General features: G+C 46.6%; 1 protein-coding gene across 4 annotated transcripts in view; it reads left to right on the top strand.

The window, feature by feature from the left end:
- Positions 1 to 1,768: 1,768 nt before the first annotated feature.
- Positions 1,769 to 20,815, top strand: part of STARD8 (StAR related lipid transfer domain containing 8) — an 83,553-nt gene continuing 64,506 nt past the window's right edge. For all 4 annotated transcript variants that reach the window (XM_085008783.1, XM_085008785.1, XM_021079617.2 and 1 more), the window contains exons 1-2: positions 1,769 to 2,020; positions 17,094 to 17,127. Coding sequence is in view for 1 of the 4 variants with exons in the window: in XM_021079617.2 (XP_020935276.2) it covers positions 1,976 to 2,020; positions 17,094 to 17,127 (79 nt within the window). In the remaining 3 variants the exon portion in view is untranslated. The remainder of the gene's footprint in view (positions 2,021 to 17,093; positions 17,128 to 20,815) is intronic.

Consider the following 20,815-nt stretch of genomic DNA (forward strand, 5'->3'; position numbering starts at 1 on the left):
GAGGAAAAAGGCTTGTCAGGACACCAGGCACAATTGCCTGCTGAATGAATGTCCAAAGGTACAGCTGGTGCACCGCAACCCAAGAGGCCTGGATCTAAAGAAGAGCGTGAACTCCAGGAAGCAAGAGGTCATGTGGCCATTCTAGGAGGTCTGTGCTCCTGCTCTGCAGCCTCTGTGTTTCCCATCCTCAAACCTCTGGCTGCGGGAGAAGAGAAATGCTCAAAGGATGGAGCACTGTTTTGCTCTGGGTCCTCATGTTACTCACCTGCCCCATGAAGGGGGCTTCCCCTCACAAGAGTGTGTGCAGTTAGAGGTGGGTGAGAAGGAGCCACTTGCCTTGCCTTTGGCTGACTGCCATTCAGGGCCCGAATGAATGAACATCTGAGATAGCCCAGAGGTCAGGGCTAGAGAGGTGAGACATCTGTTATCATCACTTTCCTAGGGTACAAATGAGGAAAATGAGGGCCATAGAGTTGTTTAAGCAGAACTGGAGGGATCCTTACAGACCCTCAGGAGGGACACACCTATGGGACAAACCACAGAGGAGGAAAGTCGGACTTAGGCAGAGGCTTGCTCAAAGCAGGATTAAGACTTTCTAGGACCCCAGGATTTGGCCCTTTGCCTGACCAGCTTGAGTTACTGAAAGGGAAGCGAGGCCAGAAGGAATAAGTTATTCTGGGCTTTTTGATGACATGTGTCCCCAGAGACCCAAGCCTGGCCCTTTGCCATGGGGTCCCTGGGAGCCTTCTGGCCACCAGCCATGGCACCCTGCCTGCTGAGGCTTAGGGGTGGAGGGAAATCATTGCTCCTTAATGGCTTCCTGCCCAGAAAGCCTCTAAAAGTGCCTAATGTTAACTCTGTTTCCACTGGAAGAGCTGACTTCGGTTCATGCAGGAGGTTCAAGAACAGATTCCAGGCTAAACTTCTGGATCTGGAGATTTCCGAGCATGAGAGCAGATAAAGAACTCAGATCATGTTCAGAAAAGAACATATAGCCACGCTACCCGAGCTGGAAGAGAGCTGTGTACACTGAGGCAGGGGGTGGATAAAATGACCTTTGAGGGCTTGGAATCTCTTTGGGGCACTCCCTGACTTCTTTATGGACGCCCAGGGGCAGCATAGTAGTTCTGAGAGGAGCAGCAATTGTTATCCTGCAGGAATTTTCTTCCATAGTTGCCCTTTATGTAATCCCAAACAGGAGCCATACAACACACTTGAGACTTAGCAACCTGTGAGCTTGCCTCTCATTGTACAGCTGGGAAAAGTGAGGCCCAGAAGAAGGGGGCTTCCCCAAAATGGCAGAGTGAGTCACAGTTCCTGATGTTAGAGCAGGGTGGGAGAATGACCCCATGACCCAGGGCCCCGAGCTTCCTGTCAGAGAAGGTTTCCTAAGGCCATACGCCTTTCCCCTTCTGTGACTGTCACCTCACCTGCCTGGGACCTTCCTAGGTTGAGGGCTTTCCTCCCTGGGCTTTTCTCCTTGGAACTTTTCCAGTGCCACTGAGCTGTCTGGGTTCTGCCCAGAGGCCCCCAGGGAGGGCCGGTGTATCATTCAGCAAGAGGCAGCAAGCAGGTAGTGGGCCCAGTGGCTGAGCCACAGTGGGCTGGACACTCCAAGCTTGGGAACTGTAATGTTCAGGGAATTTCAGCTGGCATCACTGTCCAGTCCCAGCCAACTGGTTAACGGTTCCGAGTTTGAATCAGTGACCCGCCTCCTAGTCCCTCCTCCTCAGCTAGCCTCTCTTCCTCCCTCTCTCCCTCCTTCCTTCCCTTGGAGGCGCCTGGAGTGCAGGCGAGCTGAGCTCTGGCCTCTGCTCTCCGCCTCTTCCCTCTCCGAGCTGAGCCCGCTGATGGAGCACGGGGCCAGGGCTGGCTCTCAAAAAGCCTCTGGTCCCCTGTAGCCTGGTCCCCAGAGAGGGAGAGGCCCGTGCCCAGCAAAACTCTGCTGGGCCCTGCCAGCTCCCCACACCCCATCATGCCTCTGCTGGACGTGTTTTGGGCTTGCTTCAGGAAAGTGAAGGTAAGAGGCTGCCCAGACCCAGCCCACTCCCCTGTTTTGGGTGGAATGAGGCAGCTGGGGACCGCTGCGTGCCATCTGGAAGGCAGATGGGCTTCTGAGACTACCTTGGAGCTAGAGAGTCTTGGGTTCAAGTCTTGCCTTTGTCACTTAACCAGCTCTGTGAATTTCTGCTGCTTTCCCATTGAAATAAGTCAGCCTGTTGGCGCTTCTTTTAAAAACTGCCTTTGTTGCTTCCTTGGCCTTGCCCCAAAGGCAAGATTCTTAACCTCTCTGAGCCTCAGTTTCCTCAGCTTTAACATAAAGACAATAGTAACCCCAACCTTATAAGGTGATGAAGTGGGTGTTACTCTTTACATATTAAATATATGCAAATATGAGATAATGTGTGTAAAGTTCCTTGCATGATACCTGGCATGTAGCATCTATAGGAGTAATGGTAACTATTACTGTGATTATCATTACTAATTTCCATTAACATATATCAAGTACCTGCCCTGTGCTAGGCACCATAGGAGTTACACAAAAACCAAGAAGGGACAGACATGGTTTCTGTCCTCAAAGAAGAGGTAAGAAAATTGACAAATCTTTATCAAGCCCCTACCATATGTCAGACACTATGCTAGATAGTCAGTCAATAAATGTTTGTTGAGTGCTTATTGTATTGTGGAAACAGGGGGTACATGAGCACAGCAAGACTCATGAGGATATAGAGGGCATCATTTCCATTCTCAAGACCCAGGGAACTGATATTTATTTAGTATCTGGTATATATCAGATATAGGTACTTTCAGTTCATTAACTGGTAGCAATCTTCACCACAAGCCTTTTTTTTTTTTAAGAGTCTCTTTTAAAGAACAAAACTTTTATTTAATTTTTAATTTTTATTTTTCGAAGTATAGTTGATTTACTATATTGTGTTAGTTTCTGGTGTATGGCAAAGTGATTCAGTTATAGTTATATATATATATTCTTTTTCATGTTCTTTTCCATTATAGCTTATTATAAGATATTCACCACAAGCCATTTTTATCCTACTTTTATAGATGGGGAATGGACACTGTGAATAATCAAGAAACATTTGCAAGGTCACTCAGATGTGATTGGCATAGTTGTGATCTGAACTCTTAAGTCCGTACTCTTCTTGACACTCTGTGGCTTCCCACAGCTGAACCCAGTTGGGAGACTTTTAAACAACTAGACTATATAGAAGATAGGATGAAAGTTAGGTGAGGACCCTTGGAGGGACTTGAAATGTTTTCACTGGAGGTCACATTTGGGCTGAGCCTGAAACTTGAAGAGAAGAGTTTGTCAGTCCAAAAGGTGGGGGGAGGAATTCCAGGCATGCCTGGCAGAGAGAACTTCTCCAGCAAGAGTCTGGAGGCAGTCAACTGGTGGTGGATTGGGGGAAGGGCTGGCATCCTCATGCTCCTCAAGTGCAGGATTAGAGGGGAGAGGAACTAGAGAGGGGGAACTGGGGTCTGGAACCAGAGCTTAGAATTGATCCCTGGGAACAAGATCCTTACCTAGTGAGGATCCCAAATGAGATTTTTCACTCATCTGTGGTGAAATGCGAGAAAGGTGGGGATAATGCAGTGCAGTTTTCAGAGAGCTAAATGAATTCAGCTCAAAGGACTCTTCTTTACTTGGAGATTGTGATGTCCATCTTTTGGGGGTGGGGTTCAAACAATCTTTCTTTTATGAAATAAGAGTGTGAGATTTAAAAAAAATGTCTGTCTTCAGCAAAATTAAAAATTTGCAATGCTCTGTTACCCTACTTATTTTTTTTTAAATGTCTTCCTCATCCATGAAATTCCAAAGTTTGGGGGAAGTTGCTTTAGGGGATGACAGGGATTTTAGTAAAGTAGGGATATAATTAAATGTTCAGTTTTAAGAAAACCACTCCAAGCGGTCTCAGGCAGAAATGGTGTGGAAGGGCCCAGTGGCCATGCAGAGGCCAGGAAGGTGGCTAAAATGGCAGTGAGGATAGGTATGGAGGAGATGATGAGAGATGGATCTAATGATAAGGACAAGGCAAAGTGGAAGTGAAAATTCCCATGAGGTTGGGCACCAGACTGGCACCATCGTCCACTACCTGGTGAACCATTCTGGGTGCCTGGCATGGATGTAAATCCCCTTGCGCTCATTATCCCAATATGTCTCCCAGCAACCCATGTCAGCCTCTTAGAAATTGTTCTCTTGGGTAGGAGGAACCCAAGAGAAAGTCAGGTTGGGAGTTCTCTGGTGGTCTAGTAGTTAGGATTTGACTCATGGCTCAGGTTCAATCCCTAGTCTGGGAACAGAGATGCCACATCAAGTTGCATGCTGGGGCCAAAAAAAAAAAAAGTCAGGGATCTCTATCCCAGATTCCAAACACTGTGTGTGCATGTGCTTTTGCATGTGTTTGTCTCTGTGTATATGTGTATGTGTGTATATCTGTGCTTGAATGATGTGTCAATGTACATGTGTGTATAGCTAAGAGTGTGCAGAAATGCATGTGTAAGCTCCGTATTTGTGGACAACACACATCCACAACAATGTAGACTCACACACATATGCCTACATGCACATACAAAGGTAGGCACACATGCACACACATGCACACATGTCTGTATAGACCCTCCTGTGAACAAGTTTGCAGGTACACATAGAGTTATGGAGACATATGGAAGCACACCCATAGTGCAAATGCACATGTGTACACACTTTCACACACAGGGCTGTGTCAGACATGAATCAGCACACAGTTCGATCTTGAGGGTAAGAGACAGCCTGCGAGTCCAACACATACTTTGAGTTTCCCAACTCCCATTTCAATGCTGCTGCTCTGAGGCCCCAGTGCAATAGGCAGGTCTTCTAGGCTTGTAAACCTAGTCAAGGGCATGGGCTGTTCTGGGACACCCTCCCTCTCTGAGCAATTGCATGGCTGTGTGGGAAGAGAGAGGTGGCACCACATGCAAGACCTGACACTGGGGAGGGGCCTGGCCATGGCCGAGCCTGCAGTGACTGAAATGGGCTCTTTTAGATGTCCCATTCAACCTTCTTGTGGTTCTGATGGGGAAACCAAACCCCCAGCATCCCCCACACACAGTTTGTACCTCTCCATCAGCTGAGGAGGTATGAAGAGGTATAGAAACTCAGAATTCCAGGGCCCCCCCACCCACCACCACATTCTAGCTGTGTGACTTTGAGCAATCCTCTCTGAACCTCAGTTTCCTCATCTGCAAAATGACACTAATCAGGGTGTGCCTCATAGAAGTACTATGAGAATTAGGCGAGTTGTGTCTTTAAAGTGCCTGGCATGGTCTGGGTGGTCAACACACAGGACTCGTTGGAAGATTTCTGAACTGTACACCAGGGGCATCCAGCAAAGAATAATGCTTGTTCCATATTTGAAAACTCTTGGGTTAAGGCCTCAGGTCTCGTCTGCTCCTTTGCCACACTCCTCTTCAGCCCTCTCCTCTGGCACTCTTGGACTCTAAGACCAGAAGCAACCTGTGTCAGAGCTAAGGGTGACACCTCAAAAGCCAGTGATACTGGGAAGGTGGTAAGAGGTCAGACTGGGGTTAGGGCAGCCAAGGGGCAAGGTGTTGGCTGTGAGATGAACCCAGTGTAGATATGTGTCTGACATGTCTTCCCTGGAGGCTAAAGGGGGTCAAGAATGTACCCCTGGCCTCTCAGCACAGCACTATGCATGCATATGACTCCCCCATCCTCACACTCAAATGTGTACACACGGGACCTTTTATTTGATGTGTCCTTTTGTCCCATTCCAGCACCTAGCATAGTATGATGCACATAAAGAGTGCCCAGAATGTGGATCCCCTCTCTTTGTATCAGATAGGCATATCAGGTCCTGGAGAGCACTGGCCTGGCAGGTGGAAAATCCAGCTGGAGTTCTATCTCAGCCATGACCTCTAGGTGACTTTGAGAGGGTCAATACTCCCTGGTGACCCTCAATGCTTTCTCCTTATAACAGACGCAGAGAGTCACACAAGATCAGAGATGGAAAGGTCCATAGAGGTCCTCTGTCCCCCCTTCTGTTCTTCTCTCTTGAAGTTATTGATGAGGAAACTAAGGTTCAAAGAGGGGAAGAGATGTGCCCAAGGTCACCAGGAGGTCAGGACACAGTGTGATCCATACACAGTCTGTAGTGGATGGTAGTATCTCTAATTGTTCTGTGGCAGAATCTGTACACAACTTGGCTCTGGTGAAAAGTAACAGCAATACCGGCGGTACATGCCACACACATGCACACAAACACATGTGGTAATAACCCTGTCTCACCTACCTGCTTCTATGGGAGGCAAAGCAAATTTCAGATAGAAAAATCTCCTGTAAACTGGGAAGCCTTGTCAAGGTTAGCACCCACTGAGGGTCCACAAGGGATGCCACACTTTTCTCCCAGTCACTGTACTCAGTAGTCAGGCATATGAGTGCATATGTGCACAAGGAATGCCATGAGTTCACCCAAGGACACATTCTTAAGCACCCCCTGCTGTGTGTGCTCCCACCATATGCACGGGACTCTCATGTGTCTTCCTGGGCTCCTGTTCATGTGGGTGTGTGCTTTCACACCCCCTCTGCAGGCCAATGGTCATGTGCATATGTGTGCTCATGTGAACACATGTCCTCATATGTGCTTGTTCACACTCCCTGCCTGCTCTGCCTCCAGGCCAGGTCACAGCTTCCCAGTCTTCATTCTGGGAATCAGCCTGGCAGGGTATGGGGTTGAAAGTATGACAATGACTGGGTGATTCAACAGTTCTATTCCCAGCCCCCAGGATGTCTCTCCTTTTCCAGGCCTTTGCCCTAGACCAATTGGCCACATGCAGTGTGTATTTGTCATGGGAGGGGAAAAAGAGAGTAGAATAAATTCAGGAGAGCACATGAATATATAGAAACTCTCAAATAATTCTGGATGCTATTCCAACTGTCCTCTTTCTCTCACACCTCACCAAGAGGATGGCCAGACACTGTTGAACACCTCCAAAGATGTGAAACTTACCACCTCCTCAGATAGCCTGCTTCATTTCAGGACACTACTCCAAGTTCTTTAATCAGCCGGAATGTGTGTGTGTGTGTGTGTGTGTGTGTGTGTGTGTGTGTGTGTGTGTGTGGTGTATGTGTAAGTGGTCGTGTAGTCATGTGCATCTGAGACTTGTATATACATCCACTAAATTACCGGGTCCAAAAAAGGGAAGACTTATGACAAAGATTCTCGGGTCATGGCCAAACCACTTAGTGAGGGCAGGGCAAGGTCCTATACCTCATAGAAGGAGGCTTCATCACCAGGCCCCTCTCTGCAGTTCAACAGCCCAGTTAAATGATGTGTCAGCTGAGTGGTGGGTACTGACTCCCAACATGGGTAAAAAATCCACACTGTGGGTTGTTCTTGTGTGGCTAGTTGTAAATTGCCTATATGCTGACATATGCCCCATATCTGTGAGGAACAGGTCCATGAGATGAAAGAATAGGTTGTGGTAAGGTTATTGGCACAGCTGGACCTAAAGGAAGTTGTGAGTTGATGACATAATGCAAGCCTGGCACATGGTAGATGTGTAGTTGGATCAGAATCTGAAAGGATGATCTCTGTGGGAAAAGGGAAGGGAGATTTCTTCAAGGAAGAGTAAAATTGGAGACAGGAAAGGAAAGCGAGGCAGCACAGAGCTAGGGGGCTTACCCTGGATGTAAGGATTGCATGTGAACGGCGATGGGAACAGGGGCCAAAATGAGAGCCTTGTAATTCTGTGTGTAGGAGTTTGAACTTTGTGCTCTTAATGCAATGAAAAGACCTCGAGGAAAGGATCTCTAGAATAAGAAGACATGGAGTCAAGCATTTCACTATCTAGGTCATAACTTGTTAGCTGTGTGACCATGGGGCTGTTACTTCACCCTTCTGAGCTTTAGTTTCCTACTCTGCAAAATGAAACTAATGACTACCTCATGAAGTTGTTATGGGGCTTAAATGAGTTAATATATATAATTAATATATATAAAGCACTTAGAAAAGGACCGGGCATGTGGTTAGTGAACACTAACCATTTTTATTATTTGTATGCTGTAAAAAATGATAATTCCTATCTCATAGGGCTGTAGCGAGGATCACATGAAATAATGATGGCAAGAGCTGTCAAGATGTTTATTTACTGCTATCTTGAATGAAATGGGATGGTTTCCCTAGACTGTGATAAGCCTTGACAAACTCATTCCTTCACTTATTCAACCAAGCAATAGTTATTCAGGACCTACCATGTGCCAGGCACTGGGTTAGGTCCCAAGGAGATAAATAATGGTGAACAAAATAGCTCTAGGTCCATACTATCATGGAGCTTACTGTCTAGTGGATATAAAATAAGAGCTTTTCACATTTCAACCCCCACATGCCCTGTTTGTGGGTATGATTGATTCAGTCCAGAAAATGTCTGGGTATAAAACTGCTTAGTCATTTAACAATTTTGATGTATCTTGCACCAGTGCATGGTAATCTCACCTAGTTCTCAAGGCCAAGGGATGGCTAAACTGGAATGCCAAGGTACTTCCTACAACAGCACAGCCAGAACAATCTTGAAAGTGGGCCCAGCCTGGGCATGAGGTTGGGGACCTCCAGATTTTACCCCTTTGGAACTCCTAACCCTTGCCCCTCTCCCTCAGTTGAGCCATCTCAGCACAATTGGTGAGGTTTGCTACCAGCCATCTGAGATTGGACAATATTTGTTCTGGGGAGTGAGATGGGGAGTAGGAAGCAAGGCTTTGACTCTGATGTGTGCTGGACACAAATTCTTTTTTTTTTTTTTTTTTTTTTTGCCTTTTCTAGGGCCACTCCTGTGGCATATGGAGGTTCCCAGGCTAGGGGTCCAATTGGAGCTGTAGCCACTGGCCTACACCAGAGCCATAGCAATGCGGGATCCAAGCCGCGTCTGCAACCTACACCACAGCTCACAGCAACACCAGGTCCTTAACCCACTGAGCGAGGCCAGGGATCAAACCCACAACCTCATGGTTCCTAGTCAGATTCGTTAACCACTGAGCCATGACGGGAACTCCCACAAATTCTTTCTATGCCTTCAGCTTCTTTGTTACCAAACGGAATATGAGTTGGGGTACTGGGGGTGGAGGACATACCTGGCAAAATGGCTGGTAGGGGCAGAAGGAAGTGGGAAAGCCTACAGACAGGCAATGCCAGGTTTCCTACCTCCCCCACCAAAGCACTACAGAAAGTTGGAACTAATATTTAGCTAACATTTATAGAGCACATATAGTATGTGGTAGACACTGTTCCAAGCCCTTCATGTATATTATTTCATTTCACCATCACAATCACTCCACAAAGCCAGTGGTGTTATTCTCCTCATCCTAATTTTACCGAAACACAGAATTGGTTAGGATACTTATCCAAGGTCACACAGATATTATGTGATAAACTTGAGATTTTAAACCCATACAGTGGAGGTCCAAAGTTCATGTTCTATCGACAACATAATCTGTATCTCAGTTTTTCCACCTATCAAATGAGTGGATTAGATTGGTTTATCTCTCTGAAAGGCCTTCCAGCTCTGGTATGCATTATATTTAATATTTTTGACTGAAAAAAAAAGGCAGGACTCTTGCATCTTCCTTTACATAGAAAAGTGTTAAATTCAGTAACTTGAGATATCTGTTTTTCTTTAATCATCTGTAATCTTTTGATGTTCCAACTACTTGGTCTTTGTTGCAAAAACTCCTTTAAATCCTGGCTCCTCCACTTCTTCAGAGCAGTCTCTCACAGAGCTTTCTGAGAGGCTGTCTTTTGGGCTTGAATTCCTCCAAAAGACCACCGAATAAAACATAATTCTCAACTTTTAGGTTGTGCTTTTTTTTTTTTTTTTTTTTTTTAGTTGACAATATTTGCATCTCTGAACTTCCAGGCCAAGTGGAAAAAAAAAACCTTGCTCCCCAGATGTCAGTGATTTCCACTCAAGGTCCCTGGGGGAGGGGAGCTGAACCCAAGATGAGAGAAATGAGCCTGTCCTGGAGATCGGTCCTCCCAGCAGCTTGTAGGACTGGAGAACAGCTGGAGGCCTGGGAAGTTCTGCGATCCAGGCCTAGCCTGCATTTACAAGTCCCAAGTAACAATAACAGGGAGCAGTAGCTCAGGCAGCCTGTGCTGGGATTATGGGGTCAGAGGTTTCACAGTGGGGTTGGGTGGTGGAGCTTCTTGACCCAACCCTCTGGTCCACCCCTGAGCTGCCTCTGCCACCAGAGACTTGGAGTCCAGCTAGACCTGCAGCTGCAAGGCTGGGGCTGCCAAATGGCAGAGGAGAAGAAGTCTTGCTTTTGGGGAATGGAGCTTGAGGCCCTGGAAATGGGTGTGGGTTGACTTTCCCTGCCCTTTTCAGCTACCCTGGCCTGGATCACCCTAGGAGCTTGAGAGAGAATGCAGCACAATGATACAATGTAGTAGCTGCTGGAAATGGAATGCTGATCTGCAAGCCCAGCTTCTGCCTCTCCTGCCCCTCTCTGAGCCTGATTCTTTATCTCCAACACAAGGACAACAGCCCCCACTTCATAATTGATTGCAACCATGACATATGTGAAAGGGTCTGTCACATGGTAGGTACTCAGAAAATCTGAGTTGAATCTGAAGACAGTTTATTGGTTGCTCTAGGTGACCTGAGGCCCATGGCTTTAGGCCTTCAGTTTCCTCATCCATAAAATAGGGAGAAATCTCATCTGTCTGAGGACAGCCTAGAATTGTGGACATCCTGCCGAGATAAAAAGACAGTAGGAAACACTGATGTTAATACCTTGAGGCTCAGGAAGTGAATAGTTGTTTAGGCCATTCTTTCAACTCCTCCTATCCCCACCCCTACTCCCACTCCAGGTCAAACTAGTTTGGAGTCTGGAAGAGGCCCCATTCCACTCTGGAACTGCTGTGTCTTTCTCTTCTAGTTCATTCCTGCACTCATCCTGTCTAAGGCCTCTCTCCCAGAGGGACTCCCAAGCTCTGGGCAGGAAGGAGGGTCCCTGATGGCTGGTGGGAAAGTCAAATCTTTGGGACATAACATTCCTGAAATTATCTAGGGAATCCCTGGGGTTTGCAGCTGCTTTCTCTCTCTTCCCTCTGGCCGGCTCTCTGCCTGCCGTGGAGGCGCAGGGGGCAGTAGGGCGCTAGGCTGGAGAAGGCTGTAAGGGGTGCTGGGGGTGGGGGGGGGTGGGAGGCGGTGGGCAAAGGGGAGGAACCAGCCCTGGTGGAGTGGCCCTATAGGCCAGGTGAGGAGTGGGGAGTGGGGAAGGAGCAAAGGAGGCCAAGCCAGGACTGGCAGGAAGAAATTAAGGCAAAAAGAGCCCAAAGCAGCAGGAGTTCTGTCACTGGGTGAGTTATAAAATGATATGCAGATTGGCATTCTTGAGGTTACAGGTCGGTTGCCCTTTGGGGGGTGGGTGAGTGGGGTAGTTCTGGTGAGTGGAAAAGGGGAGTCAGGAATTCAGACAGGCTCAGATTCCCAGCCAGTCTGGGACACCCTGTGCTCTCAGAGAAGGGACAAAATCCTCAGGGGATTCCTCAGAATGCTGTCCCAGACTCTTGAGTTCTACAAAGGCCTTCTTCTTTTTTTTTTTTTTTTTTTTTTTCTTTTTAGGGCCACACCCGCGGCATATGGAGCCCAGACTAGGGGTTGAATCAGAGCTACAGCTGCTGCCTACAATACAGCCACAGCAACGTGGGATCCGAGCCGTGTCTGTGACCTACACCACAGCTCACAGCAATGCTGGATCCTTAACCCACCGAGCGAGGCCAGGGATCGAACCCGCAACTTCATGGTTCCTAGTCGAATTTGTTTCCGCTGTGCCACGATGGGAACTCCTACAAAGGCCCTCTTGAAGTCACTTCTTCCATTGTCTTTTCCCAGCTGGGGTTGTACCTCACCCTCTTCCTTGTGATGAAAGGATGAGAATTGTCAGGGACCCACCTATCATTACAGGCAAAAAGTCTGAGCCCCAGCAAAGAACTGAACAAAGGCAGATGGTCAGGCCCAGAATGCCTGTTGTTGGTCAGTCCTACTTAAAAAAATTGTTTTATTAAAATAATCAACTGATTTACAATGTTGTGCCAATTTCTGCTGTACAGAAAGTGACCCAGTCTATATACACATACATTCTTTTTTTTATATTATCTTCCATCATGTTATATCCCAAGAGAGTGGTTATAGTTCCCTGTGCTATACAGTAGGACCCTGTTGTTTATCCATTCTAGATAAAATAGTTTGCATCAACTATCCCCAAACCCCCAGTCCATCCCACTCCCCCTTCCCCCCGCCTTGGTAACCACAGTCTGTTCTCTATGTCTGTGAGTCTGTTTCTGTTTTGTAGATAGATCAGTCCCACTTTAAACCATGTCTCCTCTGCCCTTTCCAGAGAAGAGATTGGCATCCCTCATAGCACCTCACTCCCAGCAGGTATCACACCCTGAATATGATTACATGTTCCCAGGTCACTGGGATGGGGTTAAAAATTGACATCATGACACCAATGTTCAAACTGAGGACCTGATGCCAGGCTCAATCCAGCCCCAACCCACATATGCCCTCTGTGTACCCAACTACTTCCTTGCTGGTCTGTGAGCTCTTTTAAGCCTTAGTTTGTGATTTATCCATCCCTGTGTCTAGCACAACGCAGCCCCTATTCTAGGCTTAGCCTAGAGGAAGTTGACTGACTACACAGAACACACATATACTCTCATGTACACACAAGTAGCCAAAGCCACTGCACCCTCTCCCAATGGAGAGACCTCAGGAAACAGGAATCAGCTACTAAAGGATCAGGGGAGCCTACTTCCCACATTGGCCATAGTCTGTGTTGGCAACCCAAGGGATGGGCCTGAGGGTGGTGAGAGCCCACTCAGGAGGAAGGGAGGGTCAGGCTGTGAATAGGGCTCTGTGTGGTCCAGCTGAGAGGGCTGGGGGAGGCTGGAATGTCAAGAACGTGCTCTCATGACCAGCTCCAGGCTGGGGCCTGTGGCACAGGGCTGGCCAGGGGCTATGGGGGAGCAAGGAAGCCAGGCAAGGAAAAGATGAAAAGTCCCCCTGGCTTGGCCTCAGATAGCAGGGCATGGGCTGGACATAGAATCTGTAGGCACAGCAGAGAGGATGCTGGGATGGCTAGCTCCAGACCAGCCACTGATGCTAAAGACTCTTCAGGTCTGGACAAAGCCTGTCAGTCACCTTTGAAGCTGGTTTCCAGGCCACCCTTTTCAGACTTCCCAACCTCTAACCCACAACTAACTTCCCATTTCCCTTGGGGCTCCAGCTCTCTATTTTCACTTGTTCAACAAGATGCCCTTTTTTACCTCAGAAACTTCAGATCTGTCTCTTTCTGTCTAGCCACTCTGTCTCCCACTAGAAGGCAAGCATCTCAAGGGCAGGGACCGTGTCTACTTCGGTGCAAGTTTGCATCTGCAGGTCCACTGCAGCGCCTACTGCATGGTTCTGAGCAGAAGTTTCCACAGATGCCCCGAATCCAATAGGTCCAGAATGAGATTCATTACAAAAGGAGGACTCACTCCCCCTTATTCCCAACCAGGTCTTTTCCTCTGTTCCTGACTTCAGTTAATAGCACTGTCATCAACCTAATTACCCAGGCCAGAAACTTTGGACTTACCCTTGCGTCCTCTACTCACCTCCTATAGCCTATTATTTACTGCAGTTTTACTATGTAGATAGTTGGTATATTTGTCTCGTGATTTTTATCCCAAAGGCCATGCTCAATCTGCAGTAGCCTCATTGTCTCAAGTTCTGCCTAACCTCTCCCATCCCCATTCCCCACCTACTTTTCACCTAACAGAAAGAGTGACAATCTGAAACATAAACCCGCCTCTCTTTCTCCCCTGATTAGGCCCCTTCAAGTGCTATCTCCCTATTGGGCTCTGGATAAAGTTCAAGTTCTAGCACATTGACATACAAGATTCTTCATGATGTGGCCCTGACCTGCTGCTGTACACACATTTCCCACTCTCTGTCTGGCCCTCTGCTCTCCAGCCAGACTATACACAGTTCCTCAAACTAAACACTTTCATACCTCCTTGAATTTTTCTCCGTTCTTCCTTCTGCCTGCCATTTTCTTTTCCAGTGCTTGTGGAATTGTGGAATTGTGGAAATGTGGAATTGTGATGATTTGTACATGTGGCCTACCTCCTGCCCCTACTCCCCTACTTGGCTGTGAATTCCTCAAGGGCGGGAAACATGTCTGATTTATCTGAATTTCTGGGTACCTAGCACAGGGCCTGGCTCTCAGAGGCTCATCATGAGTAAATTAATGAGTGAATGAATGCATGACCCACTGGATGGAAGGACTGTCACTGCCAATCCTGGTTCCCTTCCAGGGTATCTATTTCTGCAGCTGCTGGATTCTTGGCTCCTTTGTCCAGAATACTTAACGTGAGAGAAGTATGTTCTATGACCGGGAAACAAAGAAGAACCTTCACTCTGTAGTGAAACTACCCAAAGTAAAAGTTCATACCTCATTTTCCCCTGTAAGGTTCTCAGCTACTAAAATAGCACCAGGATCAAGGTCCAAAGCTGAGTGGATTTTGTGGTCTTAGTCTAGGCCAGGTTATCCTGGACTCCAAAGAGAAGAGAATAAGATGCAATAAAACTGGGAACCCCATAAGCCCAAAGTGTAAACTTGATTCTGCCATTTACTGGGTGTTTGGCCTTGAGAAAGTCATTTCCCTTCTTTGGGCCTCATTTTCCTCATGTGTCATGTGAACTTAAAAAACCTACCATGTTTGTGAGAGTCAAACAATATTCCTTCTATGTAACCTGTAAATCCTTGTGTAAATTTAAAGCCTAATCAGCTCCTGAATTATCTTTTTTTTTTTTTTTTTTTTTTTTTGGTCTTTTCTAGGGCCGCACCCATGGCATATGGAGGTTACCAGGCTAGGGGTCAAATCGGAGCTGTAGCCTCTGGCCTACACCACAGCCACAGCAACGTGGGATCCGAGCCGTGTCTGCGACCTACACCACAGCTCACAGCAATGCTGGATCCTTAACCCACTGAGCGAGGCCAGGGGTTGAACCTGCAACCTCATGGTTCCTAGTCAGGTTCATTAACCACTGCGCCACGACAGGAACTCCTGAAATATCTTTAATTGTCTTACATCTATTAAGATAATTAAAGCGGGTGGGGTGTAGGGTGGGTGAGGTGGGAATTTAATGTGACTAGATCAGGATTGAGGAGTAAGAGTCTGTTCTACCCATCAGTTCACCTCCTAATTTCCCAGAACTGTCACATTTGGGACCTCACGGGGGCCTGCTTCCACCTTCCCTCTGACCCCTCAGCCTTTCTTTCTATTCCCCTTTTGTCTACTACTAAGGATTATGATGATTTGCTTAATCATGGCTCCACTTTGAAGCTTTATAGGAGAATTTCATATCCATCCCTCTTGATTTTTCCCCCTCTCTTCACACCTGTCTCATTCTAGAACTTTCCATCTCCCTCACACTAACATCCCTTGGGGACTCTGCCAATGAACCCTCAGGGGGGACACTTCCTTCCTTCCCTCCTCTCTCATGTCCAATTGTGGGTTGGCCATTCACTAGGTTGTCTTGTGGCCTACAAGAGTGGATCTGATGTTTGGTCATTTCAGGGTGATCTAGGGCTGTGATTAATCTCCTAGGATGAGAAATCATTGTAGTCAAGTGTCTTCCCCTATGGTAGTCATTGTGCAGGAATAAGAGAGACAACAAGTACTATGGCAACTCCTTTCCTGATAACATTTTAGTTGGTTTAGACCAGTTTCATGAAGGCAGGAGAATAAGCAAGGAAATCCCTCTACTTCTAAGAGGAACTCTTCTTTCTTTCCTTAACTATTGAGTGAAAATCTGTACCACTGTCATTTCAGCCCAAGCCACAAACATGCTTACCCATACTACTGCAAAACCTTCTAAGAAATCTCCATGCTTCCTCCCTAGCTCCACAATCCATTCTCCACACAGTAGCCAGGGTGATCTCTTTATGGTGGAAGTCAGATCTAACCATTCTGTTCTCTGCCCTCCAGTGGCTATCTACCGTCATTTGAATCAAAGCCAAAATCCTCATGCTGGCTTTCAAAGCCCTGCATAATTTGGCCCTTGACCCTCTTAACCACTGCCTAAAGTGTTCTGTACCCAGATTGACACATTGCTGATTCCTTCTTGTCATTCAGGACTCTGTTCACAATTCAACACTTCTCAGAAATTCTCTCTGATCACTTTTTCTGAAGCAACACCCCCCCCCACCCCATGCCATTTATACTACCACTCTCTAACTCATACTGTTTTTTAAAGTTTCTCCTTCCTGGTTCTTAGCTATGTCTGAAATTTACTTATTGATTTGTTTACCTATTTATTTTTTTGTCACTGCTCCATGAGGATAGAGACCTTATCAGTTTAAATCTACTAGCATCTAACATATTGTTCTGTAGGGCATTGATGCTCTAAATATTTGTGGAATGAATTAATTAGTAATATTATTTATTATTTTATAAAATAATTTTGTGTATGTTAAGTTCTCACAAAGCCTGTGAGGTTGGGATTATTACCATTCTAGTTTTACAGATGCTGAAACTGAGGCTGAAGAGGTTACAGGTGATATCCAATGTTATGTGAGCAATAAGTAGGTGAAAATGGTCCTGAACTTGAGCTTTCCAATTCCAAATACTACTTTTTTCCACCAACATACCTTACTTCTAACCTGGTCGATGCTATTTGCTTGGTTGTTCCAAGCAAATGGTGGCTGATTCTTTGATAATTCTTATTGTCAAGCCTTGGAACAGTGCTGTGACCTGCACAGACTGCCTCTGCTCTCCTGACCTAGCAGTACTCTTGTTCCATGAGAATGAGGTAAACTAGAGGAAGCCCATGGAGTGGGAGAAAGTAGTATGGAGTAGACAGTCAGGAGTCTAAGCTTCTAGGCTCCACTTTGCTCCCACTTGTACTTCATTTTTCTTTTCTGTGGGCCCCCATGCATCTTTCTGTAAAATGGGTAGATTGAACTTGCAGACTTCAAAGATTCCTTCTGGTTCTGCAATGTCTTGATGTCTTCTCTGTTTCTTTTGTAGTGCTTCCCATTGCTGCAGGGGAGGAAGAATGCCGGTAAGTGCCTGAGGTGGGGCTTCTCAGTGATCCTCACCCACTAGCTGATCAGGTCCCTGGGCTTGGAGCCAATGTCCTAGATGCTGAAGCTGGAGATGTCCTCTGTCTCCCTCCAGTGGACATTTCCTGGGCTCTTCTGTCTAGCCTTTTAGAAGTAAGTGGGCATACAGAACTTCTCTATTTCTCAGATGGAGGGTTTTCTCCAGTCAGGGAGCCTGGTGAGGGGCTCCCTGCAGAGCTGTCAGTGATTGGCAGCCATCCATATGCTTCCCTTGCTCTCAGATGCCTTCTTTCCACTGGGAGGTATATTAGGGGTGGAAGATATGTTGGAAAAGGGAATAGGTAAGAGGAGGGTGAAGGAAAGTGACCTAGCATTTGGAGTTCAGTGTCTGGATATTCCAACACTTGCTCTATGTGGAAGGCTTCCAAGAGAGTTAGTTAGGACTGAGGGATATATATAGCCTTGAGGGGCGGGGGGGAAATCCCTCTTTTTCTTTCTTTCTTTTTTTTTTTTTTTTTTTGAGGGCCTCACCTGTGGCATATGGAGGTTCCCAGGCTAGGGGTCCAATCAGAGCTACAGCTGCTGGCCTACACCACAGTCACAGCAATGTGGGATCTGAGCCACGTCTGTGACCTACACCACAGCTCATGGCAATGTCAGATCCTTAACCCACTGAACGAGGCCAGGGATCAAACCTGCAACCTCATGGTTCCTAGTCAAATTTGTTTCCACTGCGCTATGACAGGAACTCCCCTCCCTTTTCTAACAAGTTTCTTTGAAGCTGACTGCTCAACTGCCTTCTGCCTCTGGTGTCCTACTTGGGTGTGGATAAGAGGGTGGCATTCTGGAGCAGCTCCCTTCTGTTGAAGAGGAGCACTCAGTTGTCTCAAGGGGGATGACTGCTTTGGGGAGGAAGAGAAAGAAAGCTGTTGGCCAGGAATGAATTTGTTACGAGAGCTTGGGCTCCTGGCATCAACTTGGCTTTGCTGAGGTCATCTAAGTCATCCTTCTAGCTCCACCTTGACCTCAGCCATTCTCATTGGCTTCAGTTTTTCATCAGAATGGGCTCATGACCTGATGAGCATGGTGGCAATTAGGGCTGGGGGTCATAGAAACGGAAAGGCACCAATTAAGAAGTGGCCTGCATGAGGCATCTTGGGAAGATGTTAGGAGAGGAAACTTGAGCCCTTGCTCCTGAGGTCCTCCCCAAGTCATGGGGACACAGTCTTACCAGGAGGCAGAGAGGGGATCGGGTGACCTCCCAAGGACTTTTCCATCTTTGAACCCGAATTCTTGGGTGGTGGCTGCTCAAAAAGAAGAAGAGCCAGCAGGGTGAGGTGTTTATTTGCGTTGCCATGACAGCAGATGAGAGGGGACCTATTTTGGAGCAGGAACACTGCTTTGATCAGCACACAGCATACATCTGTTTCTCTGTGCCGCCCTGCCTCCCCTAGCCTCCCCCATCACCATTCCAGGGCTTCTTGCTGAGAACAGTTCCTGCTTTGCAACCAAGACTTCTGGGGGCACAAGCTCTGTGGACTGCCCATACTGGGGGAAGGACAAACTTCTCCATTTCAGAGACACCAGCTGCAAAGGCTAAAAAGAAATGCTTAGGCCCTGAAATAGTGACCACTGCCCCTCCCCCCACCCTAGAAGAAAGCACTTGCAGCAGCTGCCAAGTTGCCTCATTAGAATGTCTGTGCCAGGGCGAGTCGCCAGCCTGAATCCTGGACGGGTGGGGACCAGGTGGCTGAGTGGTCTATGGTTTCTAGAGGAAAGAGGAGTGTCTTTTAGAGGGTAGGGCCAGGCAGAAGAGGCTGCCATCTACAGAGCTACTTCTTTAGGTAAAAGTTTGAAAATGTCTATTTAAGGGCAAGCGTGAACACACTGTACTGAGCAAATGTGATTCTTTTTGAGAGTTAGCTTGGGGAGGAGAGAGAACTCTTGATTTGTTTAATTACTGATTCATTTTTGGACTAGGTAATGCCTTCTCATGTTTCAAAATTCAAGTATGAAAATAAAAAAAACTTCCCACTCCTTCCTCTCAACCGTCCAGCAATCCTAATCTCAACCAGTGTTATCAACTTCTTTGGGCCCTTGATGAGTTTAGAAGATCTAAAGAAAGTGAGCTGTATTAGCCAGGACTTCAGTGTAGCTGAAGCTGCCTGATTTGGGGTTGGGGGAGGATTGAGGGAGTATGCAGAAAAGACAATGGAGCGGGAATCACAGGGCAGGAATTGTGGAGCAGTGGTGGAATAAACATTAGTTTGGGAGTCAAGAGGCCTGGGATTCAGTCTAGACTGAACAATTCATGGTTGAGTGATCTGAAAAACTTTCTCTCGTGGACTCTCAGTGTTCTATCTGTACATTGAGCCTATTGTGTTCTCATAACCATTCTTACAAGTTCCACCAGAGTAGAAGAGATGTGACCTAAGGGAGCACATACCAAGGACATTTTAGAGAAGAAAAAGTTGAGATGGTGACTCAAAGCTGACAGTCGAGTATGATTTGCATATGTAATCATCTTCCTATTAAGATCAGCTAATCAAAAGTTTCTCAGACATGCTACTGTGAGCATTTGTCCTAGTGGTCTCATTGACAGACCAAACCTTAAGCACTAACTGCACAGAACATCAGGAATGTCCAACTGGCTTAAGCATTCATAGTGCTGCCCAGGCCCAGGAGGATGGCCTGAAATAGCTTTGACTGTCTTGAATCCACTAGCAAACTGTTTCCCAAATTTCATGCATTCGTGATCCGACTCCACAATTTTTTGCCATCAATTCAACCTGTGCCATTGTGTACTTATTATGTTTCTTTAACTCAACCCAATTTTAAATAATAACCTCACTTTAAGCTGTAAATATATATGAAGTGAGAGTTTAAGGTATTAGTTACAGCTTTCCTAATAACATATTAAATTCAATATATGTCTACCAAAATTCAACACATCAGTGTATCACTCCAAACCACTCCATGCCAATATACCAAGAATTGGAAAACACAGAGGTAACACAAACCGGCAGATCAGGAAGGGTTTTAGACCTTTGGGGCTTACTCCAAGACTCACTAGGTGCTCCCAGGCTCCCTGCATCCCTCCATACTCCTTCCAAGGCCTTATGTTGTGTTACTTAAACATGAATTGCTCTTGAGAGGGAAATCTAAAAGGAGCCTCCCCCAGGCGAGAATAACATATATACACTACCGTATAAAATAAATGATTAATGTGAGTTTACTGTGTAGCACAGGAAAATCTACTAAATAGTTTGTAATAACCTATATGGGAAAAAAGAGTGGATATATTTATATGTATGACTGATTCACTTTGCTGTACCCCTGAAACTAACACAATATTATGTCAGCTATACTCCAATAAAATTAAATTTAAAAAATAAATAAAAGGAATCCCTCGCTCCAAACGAAATCCACAACTCTGAACTGCCTCACAGGTGCTGACATGAGAATGCTTGCCTGGGGCACCAGAAGCTCTAGGTTCCAGTTTTGGTTCTGCCCTTGGCCAGCTGTGTGACCTTGGGCCTATCCCTTCCTTTCTCTGGGCCTAGTGTTTCCACTTATAAACTGAATGGTTTCATTTAAATGACCTCTAAGGTAGCTTGCTGCTCTAAAATTCAATGACTCCTTGACTTGTAGACCCTACATTTCTGTTTAACCCATTAGTTCCTCTGC

The sequence above is a fragment of the Sus scrofa genome, chromosome X (genome assembly GCF_054392235.1).
Source record: "Sus scrofa isolate SSC_HxYL_T2T_F1_AM1 chromosome X, Sscrofa_HxYL_maternal_Yorkshire_Landrace_v2.0, whole genome shotgun sequence".
In the NCBI taxonomy this organism is placed as follows: Eukaryota; Metazoa; Chordata; class Mammalia; order Artiodactyla; family Suidae; genus Sus; species Sus scrofa.